The sequence below is a fragment of the Cyanistes caeruleus genome, chromosome Z, assembly GCF_971803275.1.
Source record: "Cyanistes caeruleus chromosome Z, bCyaCae1.hap1.1, whole genome shotgun sequence".
Taxonomy (NCBI): Eukaryota; Metazoa; Chordata; class Aves; order Passeriformes; family Paridae; genus Cyanistes; species Cyanistes caeruleus.
In genome coordinates, this window is record NC_141732.1 from 33,736,797 (window position 1) to 33,749,043 (window position 12,247).

General features: G+C 40.4%; 1 protein-coding gene across 1 annotated transcript in view; it reads right to left on the bottom strand.

The window, feature by feature from the left end:
* Positions 1 to 12,247, bottom strand: part of NCBP1 (nuclear cap binding protein subunit 1) — a 29,917-nt gene that overhangs the window by 5,296 nt on the left and 12,374 nt on the right. Inside the window, exons 14-20 of the mRNA XM_086866814.1 lie at positions 11,792 to 11,866; positions 10,632 to 10,735; positions 9,660 to 9,782; positions 8,374 to 8,476; positions 6,944 to 7,037; positions 4,371 to 4,474; positions 3,597 to 3,711 (exon numbers count right to left, since the gene is read on the bottom strand). Coding sequence (XP_086722940.1) covers positions 3,597 to 3,711; positions 4,371 to 4,474; positions 6,944 to 7,037; positions 8,374 to 8,476; positions 9,660 to 9,782; positions 10,632 to 10,735; positions 11,792 to 11,866 — 718 coding nt within the window. The remainder of the gene's footprint in view (positions 1 to 3,596; positions 3,712 to 4,370; positions 4,475 to 6,943; positions 7,038 to 8,373; positions 8,477 to 9,659; positions 9,783 to 10,631; positions 10,736 to 11,791; positions 11,867 to 12,247) is intronic.

Here is a 12,247-nt window from a genome sequence, read left to right on the forward strand (position 1 = left end):
CCAGCTGATATAGCTGCCAAACCACTCTCCATGACATTTGAAAAGTTGTGACTGTCAGGTGAAGTCCCAGGTGACTGGAAAAGGGAAAACCTTGTATCTGTCTCTAAAGGGTAGAAAGGAGAATCCCTGGAACAACTGACCTCTGAGGATCAGCTCAGTGCCTGGGAAGATCATGGAACAGATCCTGCTGGAAGCTGTGCTAAGGCACATGGAGGACAGGGATGTGATTTGGGACAGCCAGCGTGACTTTACCAAGGGCAAGTCCTGCCTGACCAACCTGCAGGCCTTCTGTGACAGAGTGACTCCACTAGTGGACAAGGGAAGGGCAGCAGATGTCATTTATCATGGTCCTCCACAACATCCTTCTCTCTACACTGGGGAGAGATGGATTTGATGGGTGAATTGTTACATGGATAAGAAATCAGTGGCATTCAGAGGGTACTGGTCAACAAATCTAAGTCCCAATTAGTGGGACATCAGTGACAGGTGGTGTTGCTTGGGGTCTGTACTGGGACCAGTGTTATCTTGATTAATGACAGACAAAGGGGTTGAGTGCACCCTCATCAAATTTGCAGATGACCCCAAGTTTAGTTGTGCAGCTGACATTCCTGAAGAGCAGAATGCCAACCAGAAGCACCTGTACAAGCTTGAGAAGGGGCCCATGGGAATCTCATGAGGTTTAGCAAGATCAAGTTCAAGGTGCTGTACCTGGGTCAGGACAACCCCCAGCACCATCAGCACAGGCTGGGGCTGAGCAGGTGGAGAGCAGCCCTGTGAGAAGGCCTTGGGGGTGCTGCTGGGTGAGAGGCTGGACATGACCCAGCCATGGGCACTCCCAGCCCAGAGAGCCAAACGTGTCCTGGGCTGCATCCAAAGCAGCGTGGGCAGCAGGGGAGGGAGGGGATTCTGCCCCTCTGCTCTGCTCTGGTGAGAGCCACCTGGAACCCTGCATCCAGCTCTGGGGGCCCAGCACAGGAAGGACATGGAACTGCTGGAGTGAGTCCAGAGGAGGGACACCAAGATGATCCCAAGAGGTATGAAGTATCTCTCTTTTAAGTGAAAGGCCAAAAGGATTGGGTGTGTTCAGCCTGGAGCAGAGCAGGCTCTGGAGAAGTCTAATTGTGGCCTTCCAGTACCTGAAGGGTGACTCCAAGAAAGAGGGACTAATTACAAGAGCATGCAGTGGTAGAACAAGGATGAATGGCCTTAAACTGAAAGAGTAAGTTTAGATAAGTAACAGGGAAATTGTTTACTGTGAGAGTGGTGAGGCACAGGTTGCCCAGAGAAGCTGAGGATGCCCCACCTCTGAGACTGTTCAAGGCCAGACTGGATGGAGCTTTGAGCAATCTGTTTTAGTGGAAGGTGCCCCTGCTCATGGCAAGGGCTTAAAACTAAGTGATCTTTGAGGTCTCTTCCAACCCAGGCCATTCTATAATTTCATGATTTATTTAAGGAAAACAGTGAAAGGTAATATGCCTGCTAACTTTACCATTACATGGTAATGAACAACTTTTTAAAAACAATCTGGGATAGATTTTTTCAAATTGCATCTACTGCAGCAAGACAGGTAATTCATTAAATAAAGAGCTCTGAAATCTCAGGGCTTCAAAAAAATAATGCACCTGGTGCAAATTCTCTCTTGCACTTGGTGCAAGAACTTGAATCCACCTGGTTAGCACAGCAGGAAGACTAAAGACTGGAGCCGGTGTTTTGAAGTGGGGATTCCCTATATTCATGATCAAAAAGGCTACTTGCAAAACTAGAAAGAGCAAGCACAGCAACTTATCTGCTCACTAGGAACATGACATGTTTCATGGCATCAAAAACAACACAACACCACCACCATCACCCACAAAATACACCTAAGTACCAGCCTTGGAAGCTCAGGTGACTAAGTCTTAAGTAAGACTACAAGGCATAGAAGAGGAAAGGCAGGATCTGATGGATTATGGTAAATTCAAACACAAAACACTGCTTTAGTATCATATAACTGTTTCTGTACAAAAACATCCATAAATTACCAGCTTGAAACTTGAAGTATCTGTAAAAGAAGCATGTGTAACTTGGGACAAATACAGGGCCATGTGTTAACTACAGCCCAGGACATGAAGTTCACAACTACAAGGCAGGTATAGCTCTGAATCAGTGTAAAAAATTAAAAAGACTTACCAAAGCAAGTGAGAATTTAATTTTATTCTCTCTATAGGAACTTGCCTTTTTCCCATCTACAGAGCTTTTCTGAACTCAAAACACTTAAGGACCAAGATAAAGCATGCAAACCTTGGACTCATTCCATGGTAAAGGAATCCCTTTCATGCTGGTGACACCAAACCTTGATGACTTACATCCTCTAAAAGGAATGGTCATGCAGCAGAGCAACAGCCTGCAGAACTACTCACTGTTGCATACAAATGCTTCTTCCTGGCACAATACTCATTTAAAGTACTAACTAATAAAGAGCTGCAGCAAGAGACAAAGACAGAAATTAAAACACTGGTATACTTAGTGATGCCAGAGAAGCTCTTTGCCTCACAGTAAGATCAATGCATCTAAGTCTTCCATAATCACAGGCATTTATTAACTGCTCATCAATGTAGACTGAGGATGCAAGCAGGATGGCTATTGTGTGAGTGAAGGAAACAAGATGAAGGGGCTGGGATGAACCAACACTAGCAAGTTATTAGTGATCTCTCAACAGGAGCTTCTGAACAACTGACTGATTTGAGGAGCTTTCTTCAAAAACCATCAGCAGGCCCTATGTCACATTTTGACACTAACCTCATTTAAAATTTTGGAGCTAGCTAAGGGTTTTATGCAGGTAAACACACTTACAGACCTCAAAGAAACACAGAAATTCTCTCTTGCTTTCTGCAATTCAGCATATTTATAAATGACTTAATTCTGTCATAACTAAGTACTACATTCAGCCAAGCTTCCTTGGGCCCCATCTTTTCCAGCCACCACAGACGAAGACACTCATGCCATTTTTCTGGCCCCCTTGAGACAACAGAACACAACAGCAGCTGCTTCCTCATCAGTTTGTTGTATTTAATAATGCAAGATCAGGCAACTGTATTCAGGAAAATAAGCTGGAAAAAGGAAGTGCCATGCCTGTGTCAGTATCCAGCAGCATCCATCAGAAGAACAGCAACAGCTAACTTCTCAATTGCAAATAGCTGTTTCTGTGCACTTCTGCATGGAAGCCACAAGAGCACTCTTTAACAGAGCTTACTATAAATAATTTGTAACTGTTCCTACTGTTCTAATAAGGTAATTGGAATCCAGATTAGAAGGCAAGTGGAAGACATGATCGTATCGGAAGAGAAACTTGTGAGAGAGAACTTGAACAGACCAAATACATATGAACTCCCTTAAAAAATTTTACTAAATTCTTAAATTACAGCTAACATTAGAAAGGCAAACCAAGAACATGCATCTGATCTTTCATGTCTCAGTGCTACAGCTGGCCACATCTCTGCAGACATACTTCCTGAAGAATCATATATATTCAGTCCTTCCCAAAACCAACCGTGTGTCTGTACATCAGCATGCAGACTTGTATAACTTGGTTTAAAATTTACAAACAAATTACTCACTCTTTTGTGCTGCCTGGCCAATCTCGCTTTAGTCTCCTCCAGCTCTTTGTGAATCTTCAGGACATGCTTATTCATCTTACGGATTGTGGAATGTAAGATCTCCCAGATATAAAACCTAGGAAAGACACAAAGCTCAAAACACCACATTACACACGACTCGAAAACGGGAAACTAAATGTAGTTTCTTAACCGAAAAATGTAAGTGGGAGAAGTTAAAAATCTATGTATCATTTAAAGAGACATCTACCAGAGTGAACGAATACTCAGCATACAGGTAAATGTACTTGTAAGGCAAGAAATCTTAGCAATCAGTTCTTGCCTATTTGCTGCAGTACACTTCAGAGTCAGAATTTTATTTAATGTACACATGGCAAGACTACTAACACCAAACTTGACTCCTCAGATTGAACAGTTCACCCCATCTCAATGTGCAATGTATCAGTGGTGGTACAAGTTACACGCCACCCCCAAAGGCCAGGACCATGCCCAGCCAGCAGTGACACAACACACAGCAAAAGACTCTATCTAGGAACAGTTATACTTCAGCAGGCTTAGACACTTCTAGCAAAATTACATGCTTAGCAGCAATCTTGTACTGTCACACATACAGTCATACCCTAATTCAGAAAGAAAAATGTTAAAGTACATGTTTTGTAGAAAGGGCAAAAGCCTAATTGTACCTTATTCCACTACTGAGTTTTCAGAGATTGAACTATGTACTGGCAACTTAAAATAGTAAATCAAAGACAACAAGCCAAACCAAGCTCTTGTTACCTAGTAAAATCATGTGCCAGCTCTGAAGAAAAGATCCAGTTTGCTACTGCAGCACAGTCAACAATTTGTGTCCGAATCATCTTGTCCACAAGCACAGCAATCATCTGTATTTTGTGAAAGACAATACACACAAATCTGTGTAAAATATTCCAGCCTCAGATAAAACCAGAGATGATTTGATGCAACTCTACATCAGCGGTATTACTGAGTAATTTTGTATACTTTAACAAACTGGGTAGTCCAGCTTAAAACATTTCAAATGAAGGGATCTGTATCAATTACATGAAGCATTCTAATTTTGTTAACAACTATACCTGCTCCTCAAAGTATCAGTCTTTGTTAGCATACATACTCCCACACAAAAGCAAAAACTATAAGAATCAGAGTTGGAACTGAGACCTTGAGAGACACGAGCGCTAGTATTTGACATCAAAGTACTCTAACCAGAGCACATATACCTATCAGATCACCATAATGAAGGAGCTGCTGTTAGCCTGCTCTCCTTGAACTGCAAAAGCCTTCAAATGTGACAGTAAGCTTTTCTCTACAGGGCCCATTAACTTCAGGACAGAAGGAACGAGCATTGTGGAGTCAGTGGAAAGGCTTACTTGCTACAGGCACTGCCATGATTCTGAGGGAGTTGCAAGCCATCTAGCAGGCAACTGCAGAGAAGAGTTACTGACTAAAGAAGATGCAAGCTGTTCAGAAAAAAGGGCTTATCTTAGTTACTCATGTGATTGAATGCCACAGTATCTAAGGACCACAGCCTGCACTGTATTTATCCTTACAACCACCCGTTGTCAAATGAGGAAGTGTAACAAAGCTCCTTTTAAGGAATGAAAATTAAAATAACTGAATGAATCATACAGAGGACTCAGCACTCAACTTTCAAGTCCCAGGATAGTATCCTCTGCTTTATTTGTCTTTCTGTATTGCCAGGAAGGATTTCTGATTACTTAGCCTGGTCTTTCGAAAAACACACATCTAGGATTTTGAGAAAGTATTTAATTTCAGTGTTAAAGTTTCTCTTTATGAAGAAAAACCACCAGCTTTCTTTTAAGTCCAGGAACTACTGACACCTGCTATTAAATCACTACCTGCAGCACAGACCACTCATTAGTGCTCTAAGGCATATAAGCATTGTTGGTCTGAACCAAATCAAAGGGCGTTCCCAAACTCTGGACACATGCCCTGCTGTGAATGCACCATTCCTTCTGTGTAACAAGGAGGTTGAGGACTTGGGAATAAGAAAAAAGTGCTTGATCAGAAGCAAAAACCACTGAACTGCAGTAAAAGCAAGAGGAGAAAAGTTCCATGATTAAGCAGAACAGCAAACACCAGACTTTCCTAAGTTTTGCACTTGAGAGATTTTTTACAAGGGAACTCGATTTATTCATAAAATTGTAACATAACTATTTAGTCTGGGTTTGAAACCTCCACCTCAGTTTGGTAATGCTGCAATACAAAGAAATGAAGAGGAACCTGATATAGGTATTACACTGCAGTAATGAAATTTCTTCTGATCCAGTTAAATGGCAGCAAAAAGTAGGTCAGACTGCAAATGCCACATTTTCAAGGTCAGTAAACTGGGTAATAAGTTAAACGTATTTTTAAAAAAAATCCTCCTTTTTTTATGTTTTTAAGAGCGGTAATATATTGCTTCTAGGTGCTCAGTCTTTCACTTGAGAATGGACACAGGTCTAGTAGCAGATGCAAGGGTTCTCAGTGGCATCACTTCTTATAGCCTGGCCTGTGCAACTGAGAGCTACAGTCCACTTCCCAGCACAGAAGTCCACTCTCCAGCAACACAAACAAACTGGCAAGGAATATGTGAAGTACCTAATGCAAGCAAAGCCAGCCTGAGTTCCTCATTGATTTCTATTCATAGAAAAATGACAGCTGAGGAAAAACACAATTGCTGTGAAAAAACTGAACGGCTTAAACAACCAAGGCATATTTTGTAGGTCTTTAAGGGTGTTATTTCCTCTGGCTCAAGAATGAACATTTTCACAGCACTGTCAGACTGATCTGTTCTGAACAGCCACTGCTGCAGCTCTACTCACCCTGCCCACACACAATAGTGACTCCAGCATGAGCTCTGTGTAATAACTGGATAGCTTTCACTAGCAATTGCTGGGAAAAAAAAAAAGCCCTAAAAATCCCTAGGCTTCCACATTTCTAAGATTGTGGCTCGTTTCAGATATGTAATCTACATCTTACTTAAATTTATGTATTTATGTTGCGTTCCAACTTTGAACAAAACCATGATTTTGGCAAAAGTTACTCTCTTTTCAACAGCCAGCATAGTATGAACCTGAGTCTTAAAGACAGCACTTGCCCTTTCACAGTGAATTCTTGAGAAAAAAGCAGCACCACTGATGGTATATATTTTATGTCCGGCCTTCATTTTAGTAGTAGCAACACTAAATACAATCTTCTTAGATTTTCTTAGAGTGACTAGTTATTTTAAAGGATGTAAAACAAACTGTACATTTTTTAATTCACGTATGACCTCTGTTAGTTTAAAGTCACAACATTCACAGTTGAAAGTTCACCACATTCCAGCCTCTTACCTGTGGATGATTCTTCCAAACCTCATACACAACCCTCAGAACATGAAGTTTCCCCTCATCACTTTCAGCAAGTGTTTTGAAGACTTCATGAAACCTTTTAATAGAAGTAAGTAGTCAATAAATAGACTGGGACCGGGTGAAAGGACAAGCAGATATAAGACAAGAGGTTTAGATTGGCAGAAAGAAAATTATGTGATTATCTACAGCATTTCTTAGACAACTGTTCCCTGGAAAATACTGCCAACCTAAGCTAAAATAGTCTACAGAGAAATGACATCTCCTAAAAGCAACTTGCATCTTTGTGGTGAAGCTACTTCCTGAAGCTAGGCTACATTTCTCAGGCTCTCAAAAGCAAGAGGCATTTTTCTGCTTCATGTGCTTATCCATACACAGCTGAACCAAAATTTGCTGCCTTTTGAGCCTTAGACCTTCCTCTTAACGTGTTTCCGCAACTTGAGACACTTATCCTAAGTGCCTCTTTTCCAAGGAGAGGCTGCTAAAAGCATCTATTTTAGCAGTTACTCTGACTGCTACACAGCATTCATAGCCCAGCTTATTGTAATATAACTATAAAGCATAAGAGGCTCTTCTTGATCTCTTGGCTGCCACTGCTGTTGTACAGCGGAGAAAATAGCATGGTTTAAGTATATGAATCACCCTGCCTCTTTTACTCCTGACTGCAGGTTACTACCTGCAGCCAACATTGCCTCTCTAGAGCTTCCAGATGCATGTTTTTTGTAGTATGTTTATCTATCTTTAGGGACAGATAGAAAAATATCTCACTTAAAATACACATGACTACCTCTCATGTAACAAAACCATTTAAAATTAACTCCAAAACACACAGGATTAAAAATACTATTCTGCTAAAAATGCTATTTTGGTAAAAAATTGTGCAGTAAACTCTTTGCAGTTCCAACACATCTTTAATGGATGAACTATAAAGTTTTTTAGGATGGATTTTATTCTGCATTGGTAGACAGAAGAAATCAACAGCACACTGTTTTGAAGTTTCATGTTTTCTTTTTCCTTCCCTTTGTATTTATACAGATATAATTGTCCCAGATTCATATTCATACTACAAGATACTGCAATGGCAGCTACCCAGTCACTGAAATGTAGGGAGAATCCCTTTTTCCTTGCCATAATCAGCAAATAAGCAATACAAAAATGAAGGAATTTTCCAAACCTGTCTCATTTACATCACATGGCTGCAATGTATGTATTTCTGTTAATTCCATTCACATATATATAATTTAAGATTTACATTACCATTCCTTTGGTAAGCAATGTCATTAGCTCTCCTAGTCATATTGCTTTGTGGAGTACCAACACTGCTGAAGCTTGCATTCCACTTCTTTTATCATGCATTTCACTGTCAGAATTAAACTGTTCTGTGAGCCCCAAAATAATGAACATATTACACTTACTTTGCCAGGGCGCTGAAGGAATGGCTGAAAGACTTTGCAGCTAGATGGAGCAGGGTCTGAACAAAGACTTCTATTTTCAGAGGGTTGAAAGTAAATCCTTCACCTGCAAGTTATTTGAAGTTGAAACCAATAAATACTTCCAAGTAAAGCATGTAAGCTACTCATACAACTGTAGAGGTAACTTATGGTTTTAGCTCATTTCACGTGAGTTCCATCAACAGCTTTCTGCAGAGCTGAGCAAGGAGCTAGTAAAGACTCCCACAAAATGTGCAGTTCCAGGCTCCAATTTTGCCAGGGAGAAGATGTGCAGAAAGCTTCTCCACCAACATGGAACTCTATCACAGACACAGCCACCCCAAAATGTGATGGCAGCACAGAAAGTCAGCAAAGGAAACTGCAGTTGTGCACTGAGACAAGGGCCTTGGAAGGCCATAAAGACTGGGGTGTAGTGAGGAGGGGGGAAGGTAAGGGTTATTAACATACAGAGGCTATATTTAGGATATAGGAGAAAGATCCACCAGGCATGTACAGCAAATGTGACTACTATGGTGAATGGTGTCAGGTGCCCTTCTGCAGCTGAAGACAGGCAGAAGGGAGAGCACTAATTAGTGGGCAATCACTAAAGCAAATCAGGAAATGTGAGTGGATCCCAGGGAAAACAAAAATCCACCAGATCACTGTTGCTCTCTGCCTGTCTAGCTAAATCCTTGCAAACAGTACAAAAACAATGAAGCACTTGCCATTGTTTGGATCACTTCTAACTCTCTCTCACAGCCCTCACTCCATAAAACACTAAGGTTTTATGAATCAGGGCAGCCTGTGGCTGCAAAGCTAAAGAGAATGTTAGTAGTCCCACCATGAGTTTTCATCTGTGGAACATGCCAGCCAGCAGGCATGTTGCTGTGGGACTGCACATCAGCTGTGGGACTGCGCATCGGGGAGGGAAGCTCTTAGGGCAGAAACACTGAATTTCAGAACTGCCCTCTGCTGCTGAAAACTGAGGGAATGTTAAATTCTTTTATTCCATCAATTTTTATTTTTATTCCACTTGCAAGAAAATACACCTCAAGCACCAGATTCCCTCTAATAGGAAAAACAGGCAGGCCTCTGCACATAAGACGTTTACGAAAAAACTAACAGTGGTGTATTTACTGCTAAATTGAAATCAGCTACAAGAAGGAAAAGCATACAGGTCTGTGAACCAACACACTCACAACTTTCAAAGCATGGCAGATCACACACAGAATAAATGACAGCCTGTCAAAGCCTAACAGCTTGTATCTTACCATCATCATCATCCTGGTTTGGATTAGGCACATCCTTTAAAATGCTGAAGATTTCATCATTGCTGGCCTTATTTTTAATTGCAATTGTTAAACAGAGTGCCACAGTATAGCCAGGAAGAGACCCTGAACAAAAACAAAGAGGTCATAAATATGGAAAGGCAAGTAAGTGAGCACTTTTAACATCAGTCTGCCTCATAGAGAAACAAGTACCATCCCCAGCTACACCAGTAAATTTGGTGTTTCAAATAACCTTGCACACCTCAATATGCCATAAAACAAATCAACACATTTTCTGGTCCTCATGTGAAATTCAAAACTTGGAGTAGAACCCTTAGACCTGAACTCAGGCAATCATATTCCTCACTAAAGCTCTACTTCAGTTGCCACCAGGTTTCTAAAAATACAATACTTCCTTTTGTATTTTCCTCACTGTATCTTTGATGATGACACCTTTATACTAAGGACTGTATTTACCGAGCAATAAAAGGAATAATAAGGTCCCTCTCTCTACCTCAGTCTTTATGGTATCTGTTCCTTCTGTATGCTCATTAAATCAAGTTTACTCGTAAAATATTCTAGTGCTTCATGAAGTTCAAAAAATAATTTCTCATTATCACTTCAGATGCTGACTTCTCCATAGTACTGTGCCCGAACAGGGGAAACAGATGAATTGCCCAATTTTAGACTTCTGGCAAATAATACTGCACAACACCACAGCCACATCAGCAACAGTAGCTTGATGTATCTGGATTTTCTTTGCTTCATAAGTAGCAGACGGGATTTTATTCGAGAGGTCCAGGCTTAATACGCATTAATTGCTCATGTGACGCATATTTACCCATATGAAAATCATGCATATTTATCTGACCTGTATTCTTTTTTTAGAAGACAGCTCATATTACAGTCAATGTAGTATGCTCCCTTGCTCTGAAATACTTCTTCAATCTGACCACTAGAAATTTTAATACTTACTATTGCTCTCATCTCCATATTTGTAAATGCACACCGGATTAGCAGGACTGAGGACAGAAAAACTCGCAGGAACAATGTCTATTATTCGCTGATGGTAGGAGAGTCTGGAAATAGCAAGTTCCACAGCAGTAGAATTAAAAAGGGAGTAACACCACATTTAATGACTGCTTTATAATGTTTTTTCTGTATTTAATGTCCATAGAACAAGATTCAGGATATACAACAGAATGGTAGCTTCTGCTGGGTAGTAAGAGCTAAGTAAACCAAACTAACGAGTAGATGCTTTCAATTTTAACTCTGATGCTAGAGTTTCATCCTCAATTAATTTGCCTTGTGAAAAGGCTCTCTGGTAAGAAGTTTTATGCAAAAAACCTGAGATGTGCTGCAGAAAACTAGTAAGATGTCAGAATTCAAAGCAGGAAAAATATTAAACCAGACATCTTCATTTTACTTTCCAGCTTCATTTCGCTTCCACAAAGGCTTAATTTGCTACCAGAGTTTCCAGTGAAATGGAAGAGTGCCACAGAAAAAAAATACATTTATTGTGCAGCACAACACTTTCACACTTCCGATATGGCATTCACCCAAACCTCGACTGTTCTCATGTAGGATGCTGAATAATATAGGTTTTTTCAAGATTTTGCTCTTTCTCCTATGCCACCCTAATCTCAACGATCTTAAGCCTAGACTAATTATCAGAACTACTGATTATGTAGTCTTGTTGGGTTTGGATATTTTGTTTGTTTAGACAGCTGTTCATTAGTTTAAAGCAAATGAACATCAGGGGCAATTAGAACAATCAAGACTAGATTCTCAATTTTTAGTACAATTAATGGTCAGTTACCTGTGTTTCTGTGAATGCTGAATACTTTCCAAGAATATAAATTCTATTTCTTTCCATGCCTATGGTGAAGAGTGTCTTTATGCAACTATGGGTATGCACGGATGGCTCACTACCATCTGCATTACCTGTTTCTCCCTCTCTTTAAAGCAGTGTAAGGTAAGCCAGATTAAAAATCATACAAACAATAGACTCATCTTTTAACTGAAAATGAATTGTAAGAACAGATGTGCCCAAGACAAGAGTCAAGCTAAAAAGACTCTGACAATATTTAGATGAAACTCTGCCTTGAATGCAACTATGGAAAGATCTTACTTACCGCATGCACTTTTCCAAAACCTCTCTCACAAATTTGGGTTTGGGTTTTTCAAGGTCCTGAGTAAGACAATCTGACCTATCAAAGGACAGAATGCAATGGCTTTTAGCAAAAGCATTTAGTCTCTTCAGTCTCTTTTTGGCTTGGTCTGATAGTACAAAGCAATCAGTCTGAAGACAATGGGGGTTCTAAACCCTTGGAATGCAGGCACTTTTAAGCCACTGAGGTAAGTTAATCACTACTTCTTTATTGGCAATTAGCATTCTTGGAATCTCATCTCATCATGTGATAATTTTTCAAGTAACTTCCCTTCCCCCACAACATTAAAAATAATTTGTGGCTATGGTTAGCTGGCTTTCCCTTTCCTTAGGAAAGGAACCTTGAGTGATTTCAGAGTCTGTTTTGCCCTCAGCTCTTCTGGCTGGAAGTACTGCAGGTAAAGAAAAGCCTGAAATACAG